The following is a 24,257-nucleotide window of genomic DNA, read 5'->3' on the forward strand; positions in this document are numbered from 1 at the left end:
GGACTGATGACTGGATCCCTTTACCATGAGGCACAGCTCTTTCTGGCATCTGATGTCGATTTATCTTGGATTCCTTCACCACGCTGCCACCTAAATTAGAATTGCTGATCACAGCCTCACAGAGGAGTCCTTGTCTGCATATTGCTTACTGACTCCTCTCGTTTCCTCCTCACCTGGTATTTTTTTGAGTGTGTCACCACATGACCCTGCAGGGGTTCTTCACACCTTCTTGGTGTTTTTTTGGAGTGTTTTCCCATTTCGCTTTTTCAGAAGCTTCCACCTTCGTTGTGGGCATTTCACCCTGTGGCTTTTTTCTTGATTTCTACAATGCCTGGCATATTTTGGAGCACTTTACAGAGCCATCCTGGAGCAGTCTGTCACCCCTGGCTCTTTCAGAGTGCTGTGTGCCCAGATCCTGTTGCTTTTCCTCAACCTGCTTCCTGTGATTGCTTTACATGTGTTACCTTCCACATTTTTTCTTCTGGAATCAGCAGATGAGCAGGTAGAGTTTTCATGGAGTTTTGATGTTCCTTTTTAGCTCAGGGATGCCTTTTTCCATCTTAGTGTTTTCTCTTCTGTCACTTAGTCTTGGTTTTGAAGAAGGACAACTTTACACTTGGAGCAACTTTGTACTCAGTGATGTTTCTTACTATCCATGATTATTTGGAGGTTTTTATACTGGGATTTGTTCCACATTCTTCTGTTCTGGTGTGTTTTGAAGGTCACTTTTGAATTCCTGCCTCATCTGTGGTTTTGAGGAACAGCTGAGGGAGCTGGGTGTGTTTAGCCTGGAGCAGATGGAGCTCAGGGGTGACCTTATCACTCTCTACAACTCCCTGAAAGGAGACTGTAGCCAGGTGGGGGTTGGTCTCTTCTCCCAGGGAGCAGGACAAGAGGACATAGTCTAAAGCTGCATCAGGGGAGGTTCAGGTTGGACATTAGGAGGAATTTCCTTCACATAAAGGATGGTTAGACATTGGAATAGGGGTGGTCTTGCCTCAGTTCTGCTTTTTTCTGCTCAGTGGTTTTTCTCCACACAGGCAGTACAGAGTGTTTGGAAAGGGGATGGCCCAAGCCAACACAGGGAGAGGGAGAATGCAGACACTACAAGCATTGGATAAGCGCCTGGGTGCCGAGCTGTCAAAAGCTGAAGCATCTGTTGCTACTTGTTGGAGTCATGGGAATCCTGGGAATACCTGGATGACGCCATTCCCAAGGTGTTTGACGTGAGCTGATGCAGATTGTGGTGACGCTGTGCTGCAGAGGCAGCAGCTGGAGGGTGCTGTTGCCACAGGAGAGGCTCAAAGGAGAAGGATCATAGCAAAGTCTTGAAGTCTTGGCTCCTGAATGAGTCAGTCAGTCTTCAGGGAAATTTTCTGTGCTGGCTGCTTTGATGTACACTGAAGACCTGGGATCTTGCAGGTCATCCCCCTTTTATAGAGGGACAATTGCTTTAATGCCTTTGTTTTGTCAGTGCCTGTTGCTGAGAACAGCTGCTTTTTCTTCTCCTAATGCTCTCTTAAGCCATTTCGGGTCACCATTTTATCTTCCGGGTACACCTGGGTTTATGTTTTTCAGTGTGGAGGAGCACAGACTGGATTTTACCCTCGAGTTATCCCTGGAGAAACTGTTGTAGAAGGACGTGAGCCCATGGTTATGGAGCTGTGCTGCAGGAGGACAGCTGAACAGTGATCTGGTGTGGTAGCACCACAGTTTTGCATGTGGCAGTAAAAACTGGAGCCAGCCACAACTGAGACATGGTAGCACTTGGTTGATTCACTGCATGGTTATACCAAAGGCTCTCAGGAGGATGCCTCATTCCCACCAATGCTTCATCCATGAACATCCCACAATTCTTGCATGATGGAGCCCTTACTGCAGCTGTCCCCCTAGAGCTTATAGTAGCAGCTGGTGGCCACAGAGGTCTTGCTGGAGTTTTTACTGCCTTCCAGTGGGCAGGAGTTGTGCTGGAAAGGCCTGCTTCTCTGAGACAGGTGCTGTCTTCTTCCCACCTTGTGCTTGCCTTTCCCTGTTTACACGTGGCTCTTAGAAGCAGAGCTCCATGCAAGTGCAGTCCATATCCAATTCCCTCTCTTAAGTGTTGTCCTTTAGTAAGTTGTGTGGGTACAAAAAGGGCCTTTTTGTTCTTTTCTTCCCTGCATGGCTCACCTAAGCCCTAGGGAATGTGAGGTCTGCTCCTCTCCCTCAGACCCTGCCCTGCCTGCTCCCCCCCTGCCTGAGGGAGCCACTTGGGTCACAGCCAGTTCCCACTGCCTGCACACTTCAGGAGTATGCACAGTAGTTTTTGAGTGACTTTTGCTCCCCATGCAAGGCCCCGGGCCTCTGCTTGCTGGAGCTCAGTTTGGGAGCAAACGCTGTCTCTGAAAGTGCCCTGTTTGGGCTGTTTGGAGTTGGTGCAGGTACAGGCTAAGGGTGGTGTGACTGCTTCGCGCTTGGACCAGGGAACGGAACTGTCACCCTTCCTCAGTGGGAATCCCCCTCTCTCCGTGGATGCTGCTCGCAACAAATGCAGTTGAGGGCAAAGCACGGCTTCTCCTGCCCTGTCCAGAGGTTCAGGCAGCAACAGTGCTTTGCTGGGAGGACCTCAAAAGGTCAAAAATGCAGCAGTCCCAAAACCTAAACCCTTCATAGGGGCAGTGGAGGATGCTGTTTTGATACCCTTGGCAGGCACAGGGACGAGGGCAGTGGTTAGGCCAGACCACGAGAGCTCTCTTGGAGCTCTCAGAGTGAGTTCCAGAGTTTTAAAGCAATTCTTTGCTCCAGATTTTCTTCAGTACTGTATTTCTTGGTGGAAGTCGAAGTGTTTTTTTTTTTTATTAACTCAGCCTTAGATGGATTTCCCTAATGTGGAAATTGTCAGTTGACTTTGTTGCAAAAAGCCTTGTAGGGAAGGAGTATCAGCACACTCCAGTAACAGGTGGTAATGCTAGCTAATCCCCAACCACTAGGGCAGGTGTCAGGAGATAAATATGGGAGCGTAGTGTCAGAAGGAATATGAGATTTCAGGTGAGATTACAAGAATAATCCTTTTGATAGTGAAATACTTCAATTCTCTGGTCCTTTAAGTTTCTGCGGCAGGCTGGAAAACAAATGGATTTAGTACTTACCCCTGCTCAAAACTGACATTTTGAAGGATGATTTCAGTCTTTTTTTTTTTGCCTAACAGCAAATTATTAAATACCCTCCAACATATATTTAAGAGCAGCTAATGATGAGAGGCTTTGAGCATTTTAATGGCTTTGAATATCCTTTTGCCCTTAAATTTAATTGGTCAATTTTTCTTCAGCGGGAATGGGATCATTCACGTTACTCAGCTGGGTAAGAAAGTAATGGCTAAGGGAAAAAGACAAAAAATAAATCAGAATGGTGATACTGAGGCCATGTTTTATTTTCAGGATTTGCTGCTCACTTTAAATTCACAAATAGACAAGTTATTTGCCAAAACCATTTACTCCAAAAGTAGGCACAACCACATACTCTAAAATAGGAAGCATTTGTCATCACAACAGAAAAGATTTTATTTCCATACACAGAAGTCTGTGATATCTTATGTGTAATTGAAATGAGTAGGTATGACTGTTACTGTCTCCTGCTTTGTCACAATTATCAGTTAGGAAACATTCAAACTGGAATTGAACAAAATCCGAACAGTAAAAGAAGCACTGCAGGGGGAAATGCAGATTTAATCTGAAGTTGTTGCCTCATATCTCAGCAGACAATAAGCTATTCAACTCAACCAGAGGCTGCCTTGCTGAAGTCTAAGCCTGTCTTGCTCCCAGAAAGATGGGTCATCTCAGGATCTCCTTGGTATTTTGGCTTTGCTTATCCTTTATCACGATGGTGCACACAGACTTGATAAGATGTCTGGTTGGATTTTTCCCACCACCGTGCTGTAGTTCTATATGGATCCCACAGACAAGCCAGGTAAAACACATGAAATTCCATCTGAATGTAGGAAACCACTTTTTCACTGTGTGAGACCTGTTGATCACTGATGCTGGTGATCCAGGGAGACTGTCAGCATTCCCTGGAGTCAGTCAAAGCCTAGCTGGACACAATCCTGGCCAGTGTGTGCTGAGGGGTGGGCTAGACAATGTGAAGGTGTTATTCCCAACTCCTACAGTTTTGTGATTGATTCTGTGATGAGCTCAGCATCTCAAGGCAGCAGAAGCTGGCCATAGGGTGTCTGGAGGTGAGGGAAGAGACCCTTTTCATCTGTATCTGTGGCATTTCCAAACACATAACAGACAGAGTAACACTCTCCATAAAACTAAAGAGTGGAGTATTGATACAGCATTCTTAAACAAGGTGTAACAGGAAGAGACTTGAGGTTTTCACTTGACTGTGAAGCAGATTTTAGCTTTCAGAGCATGTGCCTTTTATAAGAGCATGCTGTGCACATTGTCCAATGACCAAAGAAAGCTGGTGGTCTGTAGACTTCACGAAGCTTCACCAGGAGGGGTAAATTGAGAGGTTAAAGAGTGAACAGGAAGCAAAATGGGCTTTTTTGGCATCCTTTCTCTTCTGAGCAGAAAGAAAAGGACACCAAATAGCTTAAAGGTACAAGTCATAAGCTCAAAGGGGTTAAGAGGTTTCTCTTAAGGAACAAAGAAGCATCACTGCTAGGATCAGCACTCAGCTTTTCCATCATTGTTATATGCTCATTGTAATATGCATTCATAGACTTCTTTGTTCTTATTAGACAACTCTAAAATGAGTGTCTACGTCCCAAATTGACAGATGCACACACTGAAGCACAGCATCTGTTCAAGCTTAAGGATTATCCAGCAGTCCAGTGAGAAGAGTTTTGATGGGAATGCAAAGTAGGCTGCTTATTTGAGGGCTCTCACCAGTGGTGGGCATTCCCACAGATGAGGAAGAAGCTTCTGAGAAGATATTATTTCCTCTTTACCCCCTCTCTGAAAAAGGTGTTACTGGAACCTCAGAAAGCTTACTGTAGTTTTATGCAGTCTACTTCCTCTGTGACTGGCATTGCGCTTGTTCTCAGGTCCAAATCTGTGCTAGATTTGCTTCCCTTGTATGTTGACCTCCATCTGAGGAGCATGACCTTCTTGAAGTACTTCATGGTGTTGTTTTTCATGGTTACGAAGCACATGGTGTTTATCATGCTGTTACTCATGGCGATGCACTCGACGATGTAAAAGGCGGTGAGATAATGCTTCTCTTTCACAAAGATGGTGGGGAAGAAGTCCCGGACAATTGAGAAGCCATAGAAAGGTGCCCAGCAGAGAACATAGGCAGTCAGGATGCACATTAGCACCATAACAGTTTTCCTTCTGCACCGGAGCCTCTTTCTGATTTGTTCCGTCTGAAATCCTGGGACGGTTTTAAACCAAAGCTCCTGAGAGATCCTGGCATAACACAAGGTCATTGTAATCACAGGTGCTACGAATTCAATGCCAAAGATGAAGAGGAAGTACGATTTGTAGTACATCTGCTGGTCAACCGACCAAATTTGGCCACAGAAAATTTTCTCCTGGTTTTTCACTATAAATAGCACAGTTTCGGTAGCAAAGTACGCAGATGGAATAGCTACAAGTATGGAGACAATCCAGACCAAGGCAATGAGGAAGGTTGCTGTTTGGTAATTCATGCGTGGTTTCAGTGGGTGAACAATGGCCAGATACCTAGAACAGAAAAACGTACTCAAAATGAGGTCTGAAATCACTGTTGGTCAGAACACACTTCAAAATACAGGCACACAGAATTGGGCAGGAGAAAATTGCTGTCATTCCTTAGGGGAGAGCCTGAACATATTTGTCTGTAAGGACATAATCATCTGTAAGAACATTTTGTGAAATAGCAGCCTGGAGCTGTGTTACAATTGTGTATCACAACTTTTCCTTTTAAACAGGAGCAAGAGTTTGAAAAATGCAGTATTACGCATCTAGTCATGTCCAGGGAAGAAAAGACAAACCTAGAATTGGGAAAATGTTTTCCCTAGGCAAAGAGCTACTTAAATAGCTCTTTTCACAAAGAGGTGAAATATACATCACAGTGTTTTTCTTATTTCTGTGGTTATTCCGTGGGGTGCAAGGACCCGAAGGCAAGATGCTAATGTATGGTTACAGGTGAACATGATTTTAAGCCACCAACAGAATGTGTATCTCTTTTATAGATACACACTCTAGAGAAGAGTGTATTTATTTTCTGCCCATGCAAACCTTTTTTTGTGTGTGTTCTGGAGGTGACTATTGCTTATTCATCTTAAATATACAGTATTAACTAATATGGCAAAGCAGAAAACTTGAGTCAGGTATTTGCATTGCTTAGGACTGTAAAGCTGCAAGGTTGTGCTATTCCTGCTAGCAGGAGATTTTTATCCGAGGTCCCAGTACAAGGTCCCCAAAGTATTGTTTCGAAAAGTGGAATTTCTCATTCCTTTGGAGTCTATTCCATCTGTGTATATTCAACACATAGAACAGCATCCATGAGATATATTAATTCTAAATTAAACAGGAAAGTCAGCAGCCCTTGTCATCAGGCAGATCTCGGCAGCAGATAGATTGTTCATGGCTCTTAATAGTGCTGGGTGAATGTCAGGGGACAGCAGAATGAGTCAGCCTCGTTGTGGAGCAGATAGGTTAACATTTTTAGATCAGGTCCTGGAGAAGTACGTTGTGACATAATGCATGTGTATGTATTCATAAATATGCATATCTGCTCAGCAGAACATTTGGCTGGATGGGATCAATCTGACCAAGAGTCAGGAGGGAGCTTTGGTCGTGGATTTCCTGATTGTCATTGCTTACCACACTTGGGCTGTTACTGTGGAGTGGTCCTGCTGCTCATGAACTGAATTCAGATGAAACTGCCCTGGAAGATGTGCTCCAAAAGTGTACATAAAACACACCAAGAGCCCATGGGTGTTTGGTCCAGGGGACCCAGCTAAATATGTGCAGTGTGGACGTTGGACCCTTATCACATGCTCTTTCTCTTCTGATGTTGTATTTTTTCTAGTGTAGGTGTGGCCTTAAAAATGTGAAGTTGCTATTTTTTCATGTGACTAGACATGGAGGAAGAAGAAAGAGAGCCCTCCCTAGAGGAAATCCTCGATGGGACAGACTTACTCACTTATACGTGGCTGATTTCTTTTAAATGATCTAAACATGAGAAGACTTTTGTTAGGAGCCTGTTCTTTTTAGAGACAGAAGTCAACAATCCACATGACATAACTAAATTGGAATATGTGATTGTTAAACAATGAGGTTTCTCTCTGTTTACCAAGTCAAAAGCTTGCAAAAAAAAGAAAAAGAAAAAAAACAAACAATGAAACCAAAACAGTGTGTTCTTAGAACAAGCTTTAGTGATTAATCTTTGCCAGGCTTGTTTTTAAAGATGTGGGGGAAGATATGCTATAAATCTGCTTTCTTAGCAGACATAAGGGCACCATGACCCGTGTTGCTTCATCAACCTGGGATGCACCAGCAGAGCTTTCCAAGAAAACCTCGTAGAAACTGAAAAACTGATAGAAAATGGTAATGAGTACATGGTAGTGTTTAGAAGGTTTGCCCCGAGTCCTCAGCTGCTGTTGAAAGGATATTCTGTTAGATGCTTGTTAGGGATTTGTTTTGTAGGAACTGATTGTCCCCTTGCCCACATCAGGCAAAACATCTCTGAACTTCTCCAGAGTCTTTTCACAGATGTCAGCTGACATCAGGAACAGCTGAATCAGCCACACACAAGCTGTATCTGAACAGCCTTCAGCAGGGTTAACCACTCCTGAGCTGACTTTTGCACCAGGGACTGAAAACTGTTCAACTCTATACTGAAGTTCGAAATGGCACGTGAGGGAAACAGGGGGAAGGAAGAGGAAGGAGGGGTGGTAATCACACAGGTATGTGCAAAGGGTCTACAGAGAAGTGTATTGTGTTTATCCATGAAAGGGGTCTTGTGAGGATGGCCTTTCTGTGAAGAGTTTACTGAGCAAGTCTCTGGCTTTTTGTGAGTCAGTGGTGTCAGGCTTAGGTCAGCACGAGGCTGATCCTTGGTGCCTCGGTCTGTCAGAGTCCTTGGTGCATGAGCTGTGAGAAGAGTCTTGAGAAAGGATACAACTAAATTAAGTTGCTAAAATTCCTGGAGTAAAAGGCAGGCAGTCTCTGCGGGACTGCAGCACAACTGGAAAAAAATTCTTCGCCGGGAGAGTGGCCAGGCACCAAAACAAGGGAACAGTTCACAAAAAGTGCAGATGTGGCACTTGGGGAGATGGTTTAGAACCTCGGAAGCTGTGGCCGCATCTTTGTGCACTTACCTGTCAACAGCTATAGCCAGGAGAGCATTGGTTGAGACGTAGAGGGAGACAGTTCGCAGGTAGTTGACGGAGGCACAGAGGACGTGGCCGTGCTCCCAGGACAGCTGCTGCACCACGTAGTAGTCCATCTCGAAGGGGCAGCACACGATGGCCACGATGAAGTCCGAGATGGCCAGGTTGGCAATCAGCAGGTTGGTCAGGTTTCGCAGCTTCTTGTAGCGGGCGAGAGCAGCGATGAAGATGAAGTTTCCGATGCCGCAGACCAGCATGATGCCGACCAGAGCAACCCCGATCACAATCTTGGCTGTGAAGAAGGTGCGGGTTTTGGTCACGTCCTCTTCGCTGTCCAGTGGCAGGTCATAATCGCTGTAAGTGAAGTTGAAAGGGAAAGAGAAGTTTCGCAAGGAGGTGAAATCCCCATCGTGGATGTTGTAGATTGCAGCAAAGTTGAGGTGGGCGGTGGCGTTTAGGTTGTGTTCGGTTTGCTCCGTGGCCATGTCTGTCTTCTTTTGGCACGTACAGCTTGGCTGGACGTCGGTGTTGTGCTAGCCAAGAGTGGCAGGCAAGAGACCTCACCCAAAGCTTCCTTTTGAACAGCGAGTAACCTTGTCTTTGTCCCCAGAAGATTACAGAGCAACAGCCTCAATCTCCTTCTGTGGGAGCAAAAAGAGGAAAATGTTTCCTGAAAGGAAATGACAGCAGAAGTACTGATCTTGAGGGAAAGCAATAGCCACCTTATTGCTCCACAGATCTGTTGCTGCATGTGCACAGAGGGAAGAAATACCCTGTGAAGGGATGCTTCTGTTCTCACAAAATACATGCTTCGAGTTGCTTCATGCACTGTTTGTTACAGCAGCAGTTTTGTTTACCAACAAAAATTTTCACCAGGCAGTGAAATGACACTATAAGAGGAATGTAAAATCTGGTTTAAACCTCCACCGGCCCCTAAGCTCATGGTGCTGTTGTCATTGTGCGAGCTAAAAGACACTAAAAGACACTAAAAACTCAGTGTGCTGTAAAGCATTTGATGTGCCTTTTGGACAAAATTTATGCTTTATTCTGGTTGTTTTAGAGTGATGTGGTAGAGGAGAATGAAAAGAGAACTGATGTCCTTGCGTTTAAATACATTTCTTAATGAAGTAAGAGTTGCAAGGACCCGAGAAAACGCTAAATCCGGCACTTCCCTTTTGGCAGCTATTAATTGAGTGCAGGACAATTTTTTCTTCCAGCATAATCCATTATCACTTCTGTCAAACAGGTGAAGCTCTGCCAATTTGCAGAGACAAGAATTTTGTCCCATGAACCAGCTTGTAGAGTTTAGCTGTGAGGGCAAATCTGCCATTCACAGGGAAAGTGTTTCCACAGAGAGTGAAAGGTGAAAGGGAAAATCATCTGTAAGCAAGACAGAGTGCCTTGCATTTTTGATGCTGGGGAGGAGCAGGCTTCCCACTTTGTACTGCCAGTTGTACCAAATACTAAAAAAAAAAATTCCCCACAGAGGGGAAAAAAACACCTCATCTACTCCTTATTTTTGCCTCTTTGTATCAAAATGCTGAGAGAGCATCTTCTTGCATCTTCGCATGGTCCATCTAGGAACACCAGACTCCTGGCTGTCAGGACAGTCTCACCTCATCCCAGCTGAGGATCAGGGAGGATTGCTGCTTTTTCTGCCCTCAAGCAGTAAATCCTCAGGGTGTCAAACGCTACTGAACAATAATAGTCGTGGCTACAAAGAATAATCTGCATAGACGATCTGATGCTCCCCTCTTTCCCTGGAGCCACCCTCAAACCCTGATGTTCCGACACTTAACAAATACCTGTCAGAAACTCTTTTACAACTTTGGTCACCACGTTATTTTTCAAACTGAACATTGCAGAACAGAGTAACAGAAAGCCAAAGCCTGAAACAAAACAGTTCTGACAAGGGACTGCTTTAGGAAGCATCTCCACAGCTGCCTGGAAAGGTAAACATTAATTTAAGAGAAATGCTAAATAAACACTTGCATGCAAAATCTGTTGGCCAAAGCAAGAGGGAGTATCTGTGTTAGATTTCACTGCTAAATACCAAAAGAGCTGTAAAATAAATACAGACAGCACAAACATCCACAAACTGACATAGCAGTATCAGCAAAGGGTACCTGCAGTTGCGCTCATCTTCTCAGAGGTCTCAGGCACCCAGGTTTCTCCTCTGCAGGTGCTGCTGTTACAGGAGGAGAGAAAGGTTCACTGGAAGTAGCCCCAGGAGTCTGCTGAGTGCTCTTTCTCTCCCATTCATGTTAGCCCTGTGCTCAGGGGAGGATGGCTCCTCTGCCTCTGTGCCTGCATCTAAAGCCTTTGCTCAGTGGGAGGCACCTTGAAGCTGTCCGTGCATTTCTGATTTTAAAGAGGCAGCACGATCTGGAGACAACAGAGCACAGCTCTTTTGGGGTTCCTCTGCCTAAACCCCCCTGCATGCATGGAATTGGCAGAGTGGCTTTGTTAGCAAGCCTGAGCGTGGAACATTTAAACCCTGGTCTGCCCTTGCTCTTTGGGTTTTGCCCGTGCTGGGCAGCAGCAGCCTGCACCTGATGTGTCACAGAAGCAGAATACAAACCTCCCACTGGAAAGGAGGGGGGAGGAAGGAGGGTGATGTGCCTTCCCAGGAACCTTTCCCTGTGTGTCTCTCTCAGGCTATTGTCTTTAGGACTGCAGCTGCAGTAGCTCCGGCAGGAGGGGCACACAGTGAATAGCCGTAAATCAGAGGACCCCTGACAGCTTTCCTTGCCCTCTCAGGGAGCTACTCAGCAGAAAAATGGCAGTGAATCCCTAAAGACTTGGTGTTGTTTGCTAATGATGCCTCCTCACTGCTCTGAAGCACTCACACCTGAGGGAGCAGTTCTTTTGCTTTCCAGTTCTCCATAAGGAAAGGAAATGTGTGGCACATCACCTGTCTTCTCCATCTCCAGACTTAATCACTTAGCTGAGGTTTTCCAAGGTGCGTAGTGGGACACACTACATAGTCCCCAGCAGATGAGACCATCAGAGGCTGTCAAAGGTCATGAAGAGTGTAGGAGGTTTGCAGAAAACTTAGACTGTGTGTCCCCCGATGTACATCCACAAGGCTGGGCTCTAGTGACCTAGTGGGCACTTAGCTCTGAAAAAAGAAGGTAAGGAAAGAAACCTGTGAGTGTAAAATATGTCTGGAGTAAAAGAGCCACTACTGTGGCATTCCTTCCAGAAAACTTGAAGAGGGTCAGAAAGTCCCCAATGTCTGCAGACAGCAGAGAGCATTACGAATTTCACAACAAATGCTTTCCTTAGCTTTGTTTTGAACAGCCAGTCTGATATTTGAAAATACCCTAAGGGATTTTTAATGTCCTGAAAGGGTGCAACCAGATGAGCAATGAGGAAATAAGATCCAGTCCACCTGTTAAATTCTGTCACAAAAAATGTAAATGCAGTGAGTATGGAGAGAGAGGCAAAGGAAACTGTGTGCATCAGAGCCATGTTAAAACGATCCCCAAAATGGGCCACAAAAACCTTAAATGCCCCTGAAGAAAAGCTGAAACACTAAAGGGAGCTTTGCATTCAGAATGTTCATGACCTCTTTAAGACTTTGTTCAGCTGTTTCACTTGAAGTTATCTAGTGAGCTAATCAAGCAATATGATATCCAGATATTCATATTCCTTTAGGCCAAAACCTCATCAGCTGCAGAACTGTCTCTCCCCGTGGACTCAAGGCAAGTTGGCATCAGAACCTTGATAACTCCAGATGTTCACTGTGTGCTCAGCACGAGCTTCTGTGCAGCAGCAGTTCATCTCCTGTGCTCCAAGGAATTGTTCTGTACTTGTCAGGCTCTTTCTCAGAAAACACCAAGAGCACTGTGATTTATATGTGCTTTGTAGCTCTTGACTGGGAGTCACTGAGCAGAGAACAAAGCCAGCAGTGCTGGGAACAATCCTTGGGCAGGGTGGAAGTTCAGGGGTGTGTCTGGAGCCTCAATGGCTGTCCCATTATCCTGCCCCACTGCAGCAAGGGCCAGTGTGGCAGTCTAAGGGCTCTAAAGCCGTGGGGTGTATGCAGCAAGTGTATGCACATGATTTGGGTGTATGGTTTCTGCAGAGAACAGGGTTTCTCCTTAATAACATTGATTGGTGAATCCCCAATGGTGTCACAGCATTCAGAACAGCATCACAAGGCATTTCCTGGGACCACTGCTACCAGTGTGACAAAGTCAGGCTGAGAAAGAAAAGTTGCTACTGAAAACAATCATGGGAAATACTGCGTTGGTTTGGTACAGGCTGGTTTTTAGTAGCTAGAGGTGGTGCCACAGAGATGACTCCTGTGAGAAGCTGCTGGAAGCTTCCACAGTGTCTGGCAGAGCAATCCCTGATGACTCTGGAGATGGACATGCTGCTGGCCGAGACTGGGCCAGTTAGAGATGATGGTAATGCCTCTGTGATAACACATTTATGAAGACAATCAAAACAAAGGGCACACAGTTTTGGGTTTTTTTCTAGCCAGAGAAGAGGAGGACTTGAGAACATGTGAGAGAAACAACATGGAGACACCAAGGTTTGTGCAGAAGGAGGGGGAGGAGATGCTCCTGGTACCAGGGCCGAGATTCCTCTGCAGGCTGTGGTGAGACCATGATGAAGCAGCTGTGCCCCTGCAGCCCCTGCGGATCAATGGGGATGCAGAGATGCACCCACAACCCAGGGGGATCCATGGGGATGCAGAGATCAATGCACAGCCCATAAGGAAGGTGCCCATGCTGGAGCAGGTGGGTGCCTGGAGGAGGCTGTGATCCAGTGGAAGATCCAGCAGAGAAGACCCTGCTTCCAGGCTGGAGCAGCCTGTCCTTGGAGGGCTGCACCCTGTGAGAAGGGAGCCACTTCACAGCAGTTTTGGGAGGACTGTGTGCCCATGGGAGGGGCTCACGATGCAGAAGTTTTGGGAGGACTGCTGCTCGTGAGATTGGCTCCTGTCAAAGAGGTGTGTGGAGAACTGACCAAAACCCCCATGCCCTTGTGTCCTTGCATTGTCAGTGGGATGGAGGGAGGGGCTGGGGGAAGAAAAGGTGTTTTTAAGGGCTTCTTTTACTTCTCATTATCTTCCTCTGATTCCGTTAGTAATAAATTCACTTTGTACCTCTAGGTTGACCCTGTTTTGCCATTGGAGTGTTTTCTCCCAGTCCTTATCTCCACTCATGAAACCTTCATTAATTTTTTTTTCTCTTTCTTCTGCCCAGCTGAGGCAGGGGAGTATGAGTGACTTTTGTGGGTGCCTGGCATTTGGCCAGCATCAAACCACAACAAAGATTCTCATTCCTGTTTACTTGTTTTGATCATTAGTACTCTCACAGGTTGAATAGAGAGGTTATTTGGAGGCTGAATGATGCAAAAGCAATTGTAGTGTGAAGTACTTGTTTGGAGACTTTGAAATCATGAAGTTCTAAACCCAGCATTTAGCCTGGGACCAGACCTGAGGACTCTGGCCCTTCATTTCAAAACAGCCAACTCATGAGCTGTTGTCTAATTTTTTCCTAATTGCTAAATAAATTGGACTCTGAGTGAGGCAATTAATCTTACCTAAGTTTTGCATAAATAATAGCTGGGGTTTTCCAAAGGTTGCTAATATAAATCAGGCAGTGAAGTGGGACAAAGCATCAGACTTGTGATTTTCTGGGAAAGCAAACAAACAGATGGTGTAGGTGCATGTGGATTACAACCATGTGTATTTTTGCTCATTATTCCCACCTTTTGGCTCAGGGGCTTTACTCAGTCTGAGAGTCTGTAATTGGTGTTAGTGAACGCTACATTTGCCTGCAGAAAGTTAGGTATATTCTTTTTTAATACGTGGAAATGTGACTTGTGACACAAAAGGAAAGTGACTTTTGGATAGAGTTTGGAAAAATATTTGGCACACAGAAGGAATCCCATCCTATTCAGCTGTTCCAGTGGTAATTTGGGATGTGGAAATGTCCTGGAACAGAGTGAGTAGAGAAGAATTTGACTTTATTACTGGATTATGCCACCACGTCAGTTTCCTCTAATCACCTCCTTCTGCTTCCTTAGTGAGAGTGTATCGCTTTGTGGCTTGGAAAAAAGCACAAAGCATGTGAAGGAACCATAGAGCAGGCTGTCAACAACCACAGGGACACTCTGCTGTTACCCTGGTTTTTCTGAGTTTCTTTATTAGCCTTTTGATTTTCATAAATGGAGTCAGATCTTTTAGTTACTGTAGAATATTAGAGCAGTTTTCTACCTTTCCCACAGATGTAATATAAACAAATCCTTTGTTTTTCACTCTCTGTCCTTTGTTTGCATATTTCTAACCTGAAAACAATTGTAACTGACAATTGGTCTGGCCACTGAGGCTGAGGGGTGGAAACCCCAAAAAGCCAATCTTCTGCTAGACCCACAAATGTATAAAAAGTAAAAATAAACAAAGGGGTTTCTTCTTCTCTCGGCTCTCTCAGCTGTGATCTGGGATCAGAAGGACCTCTGCGAAAATCTCTTGCCTGTGTGTGACTGCTTTGTGTGTCTCAGAAACACTCTACCAAGTGGTTATCAGCACTGCTGGAACAGCAGATGTGGCCCTTTCATCCAAAAGGTCTTTTCCTTTCAGAGCAGCACAGGTTTCTGTGGACAAGGCCATTCAGGTGGCTCTCATAGCCGAGTGACACGAGCTTTAGCTGAGCTGCTCAGAGCTCGCTTCATGTGCAAGGTGATGCAGGGACAACCAGCAGCTCTTTTCCAAGCAGAAGCTCCTTTGTTTTCATTTGTCTGGGTTTTTTCCCTTACTTTGTAAATCTCTGACAGTGTCTGTTTCCCACTTTCTTCGTCTTTGTTCATCTTCTTGTGATTGTGTAGGAAAATGATGTTTATTTTGCTCACTTCAGCTTAGCATGGCATTTGCTTGTGAGAAGCACCCCCTGCCCTCAACAACAGTGTATGAAATATGTAGAAATAGCTCTAAGAAGCTGATGTTCTGACTGTCACTTGCCACCCTCAATAGAGAAGCAAAAATAACAGTATTTGGGGCAGGGTAGGAAACAAGGACCAGCCCAGGGACTGTGCATGAGTCTTGATGCCACAGTATGACATAAATGACCGCAAGAAAAACATTTCAGTCTTTAAATATTCAACTTTTCATTTAATTGTTAACTATTCCTTTGGGTTTTGAGATATATTTTTTAGGCTTTGTGTATTTGTTTGGGTTTTTTCCAAATCTCCCTGCCTTAGAGCAAATGTCTGTTAGCACAAACCCTTCTCTTGAGCAGAAGGCCTCTGCAAGGCAAATGTTAAGAAACCTCAGGATTATTGTCTAATCTGTACTGTTGTCCCTGGGCTGTGTTACATATAAACAAATGTTGGGGTTTAGGATTCTTCCTTCAGTTTCTTTCCATCAGGGAATTTCCCCCCATGTGTATCGCTAGGAGACAATAACCACCAGGTACTTAGGAGAGACAAAAGAAGTTGCCAAGCTCAGGGGAGGAGGGCACTTGGCTGCGCTCTTCTTATTTGAGGGTTTCTCTCCCAGAGGCAGAGATGCCATGAGAATTGGGCTGGGGGAAAAGTGCAGCTGGGGCAGCTGCTAGGGGCATTCCTTCTTGCTCTCTTGACATTTGGAGGGGAAGGAGGCTGTGGTTGCTGTGGGAAGAACTCACCATCACAGCGGGGTTGTGTCTCCTGCTGCTCATAAGAGCAGCCGTAGCACTGGGACCTGACGTTGAGATTTTGGCGTGTCTTCATTGAAGAGCAAAAGCTTGGTGGTTGTAAAAGCAAAGTCCTTTATTGCATCGTTAAAATCAGTCTCAGGAAGGCATTGGTATTACAGTTCATGCCAGTGTGCAGAAAGTCTTGTAGCAAAGTCTCCATGTCCCAAGCAGAAGTGGCAGCATCTTTATCAGTAGTAGCATCAACAGCAGCAGCAACAGCACCCATAATCTGTGTCCCATAAGCGTGCTAGCATCCTCAAAGCTGTGCATTTTTATTCTACTTTTAGCCAATCAGGCTTAAACACAAATTATCTACATTTTTGCTGAACCTATCCTAAGCTAAGATGTGCGACAATATTCGCAATTTCTTGCACAAATTCTACACGTATAGCTCTGTTCCATCTAGGAAAGTTTAGCAAGTTTACAGTGTTTTCGTTATGTCTAGAGCTTAACTATCTTTGCAAAAGACAATGCCACTGAATTTTAAACTAGGTCTTAGGTCCTTTCCTTACTAATTAATTCAGTCTCTTATTTGCTAAGGCACTTAAAATATCCTGTCCTTACTTAAAACTAAACTTGCATTTCTACCTCAAGTCTGTGTGGATTTATGTATCTTAGTTTCTCTGAAAGTTTTAATCCAGCCCTCACATCTTTGGACACCCCTGCGCCTGTGTGGATGGGGCCCAGGATTTGCATCCCAACAGGGACCGTATTAGCACCTGACCTTGCCAAACAACGGACCCTCCAGCATCTGCTGGGGTGCCTTCAGCTGCCAAATTTCTGATACATCTCATCTGCCACTCCGGGGTTTTGCCCATCCCTGCCTTCTCAGCTTGCTGCTCTTGCTATCCAGAGGGGCCACCAGGACTGGCCTTCCCTGTGGGTCGGTAGGAGGGGGCTGATTTCCTCCATCAGTTTCTGGTGGCTGTGGCCGCCATCACCGCGTGGAGGGAGATGGCCGACACTCATGCCACAGCGCCCCCTGCAGGCGTGGGGGAATCATTGCCTGGCCGGGAGCCAGCAGCGCCCCTGCTGGCTGTGAGCGGAACTGCACCAAAGGGGAAAGCGCCACAGCTGAGCGTGAGAAGGCTGGGACCGGCTTCGTGCTTTTGTTGTCGCTGCCACTGTTGTTGTTTGTTTACCATGTTATATATACTAGTAAAGAACTGCTTCGCCTTTTCTCATTTCCTTGCCTGAAAGCCTCTTCATTTCAAAGATATAATTATTCAGAGGGAAGGGGGTAATATTTTCCGTTCCAAGGGGGGCTCCTACCTGCTTTAGCAGACACCTGTCTTTCAAACCAAGACAACAAATAATTTATGAAAAAGTGCTTTCCTGGCCTGATGGTGAAAAAAAAAAAAATTAATGTAGCGCTCATGTCTTCTGTATGAAACTACTAAATGTTTCTCAGCTGCACCAGATCGAACTCTAGTTGTCCTGTTTTAAATTCCTTATTTTACTATCTTTGATCTAGATCTGAAGTCTGCATTTGGCCTCTTCCTCAAGGTTTATACAAGTTTGTACATATGCAAAATAATAATAATTCAAAAGCCTTTGAATTTAGAAACATCCAAAAGAAGCTTAATATGTCCTATATCTCATTCAGGCTTGTCACTCCTTTGGATTTTCAGAGACAGTCTTGTTGACTTTGGATTTTACTAAGAGGCACACTTGGTTCATCTTCTCTTTCAGTGGATGCTATGAGCTGTGGAATGTTTTTGGAAATGAAGTAGATTTTTAATTGAAGTGTCTTGGCAGGAGATATATCCTTCCAAAAACCTGCTGACTTCTTTGGCGGTCTAAGTAGGAAAAACTGGATGCTGCATTAATTAAAAAAATTAAGTGTTATCCATTCCAGCTATGGTCTCAAATTTAAGCTCCATTGTCAGCACTTTCCTTTGCCATTGCTGTTCTCTGTTAACAAAGCCATATGATTTGTATTATCACTTCAGCATCTTCTTTATTCTGTTCTTTGTATTCAGGGATCATTACTTTCTGCCCATCTGCTGCAGAGAGAGTCCTGCTCCTTCACTTCTCCACTTTGGAATATTGTGGTGGGTTTGCTGTTGCTATTTGTCATTGACATTTTGGTATTTCGCCATAGCAGGCAGAATGGTTCCAAAATTTTCATCCTCGAGCAGTGATCAGACCCTGTCAGCCAAATTCCCTCAGTTTATGTACTGGGCATGATGCTCTGTGGTGTGGAATATCCCTTTGGCCAGTTCTGCTCAGCTGTCTGGGCCATGCTCCTTCACATGTGCTGCTCCTCACTGGCTGAGCATGAGACACTGAGAAGTCCTTGACTCCTGCTCAGCAACAACCAAAATAGTGTGTTATCAACATTATTCTCATCCCAATCCAAACCACAGCCGTGTACCAGCTGCTAAGATGAAAATGAGCTCTATCCCAGCCAAAAGCAGGACAATGGATGAATCAGCTAGAATGCAATCTCCAGAATTTTTTAGAAAGAAATTTAGCTGTTCAGGGGTCTTTTGTATCTCTTTACTACTGATCCCGAAGTAAATTAGTAAGAGAAAAGGATGACAGACTGGATATTTGAGTACTATTCAGAAGTTTTTTTAAAGGCTCATTTCTTATGCAAATGCTGTCTGAAATCATGTCAGATTCTTTTCTATCCAATAACTCATCCATTTCTTTACCACTGGAGGTTTTTACTCTACTATTTTCTTTTGCTGCTTTTGGACCCAGCTGCATCTTCCAGATCTGTAGCCCCCTGTTGAACCTGAGACAGCCTTTAAAGAAGGATAAAGATGATGAAAAGCTCCTTAGTACATGGGGACATTATGCAATGCTCTTTCTGCCAGGGCAAATGGATTTTCCTGAGCTTTCTGCATTGGTTTCTTAGGCAAAGGAACATTTTTTTTTGCTTGTGTTTTTGTTCTGTTTGGATGATTTTGGTCATTTGCTAAAGCCCACAGAAAATTAGTGCATGTATAGATTTATTTCAGCCCGCTTAGGGAGAAAGGTACTAACATGATGTTGTAAAAGGCTGCGTGAAGGAGATCTTTGGGATACAAGGAGCCTGCTTGTGTCCCCTGCTAAGAAAGAGCAATTCCAAAACATGCTGTGAAAGTCAAAGAACCAGTGCTATCCAGAAGACTTAAAGTGTCTGTTGTCTTCAGGGTGTACATTTTTTTTACAGTAAGACTTAGCATCCTCCATCCCCTATACCCCTGACTAAAGAGATTTAAGTCAGGAAATTTGACACCCAGCAGTGGGAAATGAGCCAAGTCTGCTCCCTGGAACAGAAGCTCCTCCTCAGCTGTATTTGTACCAGCCATAAGAAAGTCTGCAGGTATGGCTGGCAAGGCAGCAGGAGATGACAAGAAAATATTGAGAGTCCTCAACTCTACCAATAGCAGGTCCTAAAACCAGTGCCACTTATTCTTTAGGTCTGTTCAGAGCAAAGCCACCCTAAGATAATGTTGACCTGCTAATGACCTGTTAATGTTTAAAAGAACATCTCCTGGTGCTGGTAGAGTGGTCTAAGGCTTGAGTCTTGATGCTAACAGGCAAGAGTTTGAAACAAATTCTGCAATTAAAATGGCAGGCAGCAGAAAGTGCCAGTCACTAAAACCGGTGTTTTTTGCTTGGTAAAGGTGAATTGGAAAATATTAAAAATTAATCACATTGTTTGGATGGCTTGGGATCGCTCAGAGATGATAAACCTCTCTAGAACTCACATTGGCAGACAAAAGAGTCACTGTTAAGGTAGGTGGGGTAGAGGGAGGTTCTTCTGTTTGGAGCACTCATGATGTCTGTCGTGGTTAAATTTATATTATGGAGTGATGTATTTGAAACCACATTGAAGCTTTCACTGTCAATGACAGTTTCACACAGTGACCATCCACAGGAAGAGACAAGATCTATCTTCAAAAAATTTAATGTGTTTTAGAATGTAGAAAAAAATCAATTTCTACTCTTTCTAGTAGCAGTGGATTTTCCAGTGAAGCAATGGATTTCAGGAGTGACTCAAATGTTCTGTATGCGACCAAAAATATAAAGGGTAAAAACCTCCAAACTCTGGAATTTCCTGTGAGTTTTTGCAAGGTGAGTACTGGATCAAAGATTTAAATCTATTTCCTAAAGGTTAAATTTTATTTTTTATGTGATAATACCGCTTAGTTCCTGATAGATCATTTGAGTGAATTGGACGGAACTGTACGTAGAAGACAGAAAAATTCCAAACCTCCACTATATATTAAATAAAAATTTCCAGCCCTGCTTTAGGATCTCTCTTCCTCTGGATGGACCTGAGTTTTTGTCTAGCAAAGCACCTTTGCTAAAACATTTGCTTTGAGAAGTGTACTTTAGGAAGGTGGATTTTATTTGGATTCCAGGCTCAAGAAAATTTCAGGTACTTCTTAGTTTCTAAGCAGTTTCTTGTGCTCTCTGGTCTGATGTCTACAATGATAACCAAATGTAAAGTCATATACATGTGCTGGATTTAGGAATGGTATTAAAATAGGTAGGTAACAAAGCTCTGATGGAAGAATTGTGATGGTTGCAAAATAATAGTTACACTTGGGATAGGTAGAAGAAAAAACACAGTGAAATCTTAAAGGAAGCTCAGTAATACACAATTGCGTGATGTTTTTGTAACCCGGCATGTAATTTTGCTATGAGGCAAAAATTCCTCCCAAATCAATTTCAAAGTATGCACAACAAGGAAGGAGAAGTTTGGGAAAATCTGCTACCCTGTGTCTTGATGATGCTACTCGTGTGTCTTGAGCAGAATCTGGTCAAGGGCACGGAACAGAGGCTCGGATGGCCATGCTGTTAGTTCTGCTGTTAGTATTAGAATTTAAATGTCGCAGAAATTGGATTTTCAATAATCTCTGAGTTCTCATATGTGAAGCTGGGACTGGAATTAAAAGCAGTCTTTTCTGTTGACTTAGCTATTGACAGTGGGTAGCTGTGGTTTACTTACTTTTCTGCTTTTTCACTTTGAAATGCAAGGATCTTTCCAGTGGTGGTAATATTTAAGACTGAGAGGTTTACAGGTTCAGGGTTTAGAGCGCACCTGAGCCTGACCCGTTTGATTTGGGAAGGCAGTAGTGGCAACAATAACCTGGTAACCTTAGGTAATTGCATTACAACTCAGTGGCTGGTGGAGGAAAATAAGGGAAGTCTGAGCAACCCTTGGTCTGGTGTGAGTGCAGATGGTGAATGGTTGGCTTCTATTACCCACAGGACACAAGAGATGAGCTGGGAAGCAGTGACTTGAGTGAAATAAGGTCAAGTTTTGCAATGCCAAGGGGAGACCAACATTTAAATTAAGTTTTTGGATTGGAATATCACAGTTTTGAATCTGGAATATCACAGAGGGAGGTATCAATTGTTGGATGATATGCTGAATCAGACCAACACAGATCAACACAGGAATCTGTCAGTAAACTCTTAGCTTGGCAGTTCCTGGATCGTACCAGGAGCAAGCACTGAAATGGATTTTACATTTATTTTCTAATAGTTTGGAACCACAGCAGGTGGTGAAGGATCTGAAGGAGAAGCCACGTGAGGAGCAGCTGAGGCCACTTGGTCTGTTCAGCCTGGAGGAGACTGAAGGGAGACCCCACTGCAGTTACAACTTCCTTGTGAGGGGCAGGCACTGATCTCTGTGGTGTCCAGTAACAGGGCCCCAGGGAATAGCCTGAAGCTGTGTCAGGAGGGGTTTAGACTGGATATCAGGAATAGGTTTTTCACTCAGAGCGGGGTTGGGCACTGGCACAGGCTCCTCAGGGAAGTGGAGCACCAAGACTGACAGAGTTCAAGGAGCATTTGGAAAACTGTCTCAGGCACATGGTGTGACTGTTGGGGCTGACATGTGTAGAGCCAGGACCTGGGACTTTGATAATCCTTGTGGGTCCTTCCCAACTCAGGATGCTCTGTGATTGTATGATTCCAAATGTTTTAGGTACTTTTCCCTCTAAAATTATTTTGCCTGGGATAATAACACACAGTGTTCTGTCCTTGAGATTGAGTCTAGTTCCCACAATATGCAGAAGCAACTGCTTTTTCTTTTGAAAGACTGTGGAAAGAAATTTGCAGAATCTGTTTTCTTTGAGTTCTTCGTGGCCTTTCAAAGCTTCAAATTATATTTTCCTATTGAAATAGGCCTTGAAATGAATTTCTTGAGGAAATGATGAGTGGCCTCTGCAATCAGCCTAAATGAATTGTGAAGCAATGACAGGATGCTTGTAGAAGAAACATTATTCAACCCCTGGTAGCACGACAAGTTGCTGAGATTCTCTGATGTAAATGCCAATGATTTGACAACACAATTCTTGAACAATTATTGGAGAAGACAGTAACTACATGAGTTAAAAGGCAGGGCTGAAAATGTGGCACAAGGACATGCTGATTTAGAAGAATATTGTTCAACTGTATTGTCTATACCTAAGATAATCTTCCCCCCTGATTATTCTTTGTGAAAAGAGTTCACACTGAGCTTTTTAAAGTACTGTAGAAATTAATTTACTTGTCTGCAAAAGAGCTGTAGGGATTTGGCTGACAGGAGAGCTACAGTCAGCCTCAGGAGAAAACTGAGCACACAGGAGCTAGTGACTGGGGGCAGATTCTGTTCTGAATTTTACACTTGTCTGAGTCTGAGAGACTAAAAAAATTAAAAGAGGACTGGAATGAGTGTCATTTCCTCCACAGGCTTCCAATAATCCCTCTCCACCAGTAGGAAAGGAACACCAATAAATGAAAGTGGGGAAAAAAAAACAAAAAAACAACGGTTTGTTAAGAATCAGGATGCCCACAAGCCCAAGGGAAAAAAAAAAAGGGTAAATCACTGTTAGATATTAAGCTGTCAGACCTCACCCCAGGCGCAGACACTGGGATAAAAGATCCAAAAGGCCAGAGAAATACCCACTCGTGACATGCAGTACAAGATGGATGAAGCAGCTGCTCAGTTCACCTCAGGGCAGTCTAAGGCTCGCCACTGCAGCCTCTCTGCACCAAGAAGAGGAAAAGCTTTTTTGCCTGGGCCAAAAAAAGCTTTTCAGTCAAGCAAGAAAAACCACGTTGCCCAGAGCCATGGAAAACCTGGGCAGTGACACTTCAAAATGCCTGCACAGCAAAGAAGCTTCCCCGGTCCCACACACACTGGTCCCTGGCCTTAATGATACAACAGCCATTTTTTGGTCAGGATGCAGAGGATCTTGGAACACACTATCCAAGAATACATGGAGTCATGGAATACACTCACTCTAAGACAGCATTTCATATTAATGTACTCACTATAAGAAAAATTACTTTCCTAGATGTCTTGCTGTGCTTTTGCATTTCAGACCTTAATTCTTTGTTGGGCTTTCTTTTCCTTTGTGGAAAGATCACTGAGAGCAAATTATTTCTATTTAGAGGGGAGAAAAAAAGGGCAAGCTGTGCACTCCAGTGTTTCATCTTATGCTTGTTAGCAGGCAAAGAACCTAAGCTAAAAACATTTGCAGCAGCCATTCAGTCAATTAAAAAACCCAGAAGCAGAAGGGCACCTACTGTCAGTGTCAGAAAAATCCACAAACACCAGAGATATATGTCTAAAAAGGAGACAGAGGAGTCCTTCAACTCTATTGGAATAAAGGGAGAGGCTTTACTGGGGCACATGCCTGTGGGCTTTTCTCTCTCAGGGTTTTGGAGGGCGCAGCCTCCTTTTATCTTAGGGCATGTTGTCCTCTTCCTTTCCCCATTGTCTAGAAAGGTACAGCCTTCCTCCCTACCACATATACCCCCTTAACCTAGTGTTTTATCCCAAAATTTAGCCTTGTGCAGACCCCCTTGTCTATTTCAGGGGCCAAGCTGTCTGGGCTCTGCAACAAACCTGCCGCCCAAAGTCAGTAGAGACATTAAGACCCGTTCCAAAGATGTTAACACACATAGCTTCACCCATCAAATTATTTGTAAAGGCGTTAGCACACGTTTTTCGCCTTACTAGTTTGTGGCTTCTGGATTGCCAAATGAGAAAAATTATAGGTGACTGTAAAAGGCTTCATTGGAGCCAGGCAGCTAAAAATCCTAAACACATAGAGGAAAATCAGTCATCTGCTTTTGTTGGGAGCAGGTAGACAGGAAGTTGTTTAACCATCAGTAATATGGAAGGGTGATTTGTCAGCAGATGGATTGCGCAGGAGATCAATGTGGACCATTGAAACTCTCCTGTATGAGGGAAATGGTGTAGGAGGAAGGAATACAGGTAATCTGGCCCTTGGTAAGTAACAGCTGTGTTAATTACCCAATAC

The 24,257-nt window shown here is 44.2% G+C and overlaps 1 protein-coding gene across 1 annotated transcript; it reads right to left on the reverse strand.

Annotated features, from left to right (window-relative positions):
* Positions 1-3,386: 3,386 nt before the first annotated feature.
* PROKR1 (prokineticin receptor 1) lies at positions 3,387-10,880 on the reverse strand. Its single transcript, XM_040059330.2, has 3 exons — positions 10,432-10,880; positions 8,294-8,946; positions 3,387-5,669 (listed from the first exon to the last, which is right to left on the reverse strand). The coding sequence occupies exons 2-3, from the start codon at positions 8,788-8,790 to the stop codon at positions 4,973-4,975; spliced, it is 1,194 nt and encodes a 397-aa protein (XP_039915264.1). The 5' UTR covers positions 8,791-8,946; positions 10,432-10,880; the 3' UTR covers positions 3,387-4,972.
* Positions 10,881-24,257: the final 13,377 nt, after the last annotated feature.

Source organism: Hirundo rustica, chromosome 3, assembly GCF_015227805.2.
Source record: "Hirundo rustica isolate bHirRus1 chromosome 3, bHirRus1.pri.v3, whole genome shotgun sequence".
Lineage (NCBI taxonomy): Eukaryota > Metazoa > Chordata > Aves > Passeriformes > Hirundinidae > Hirundo > Hirundo rustica.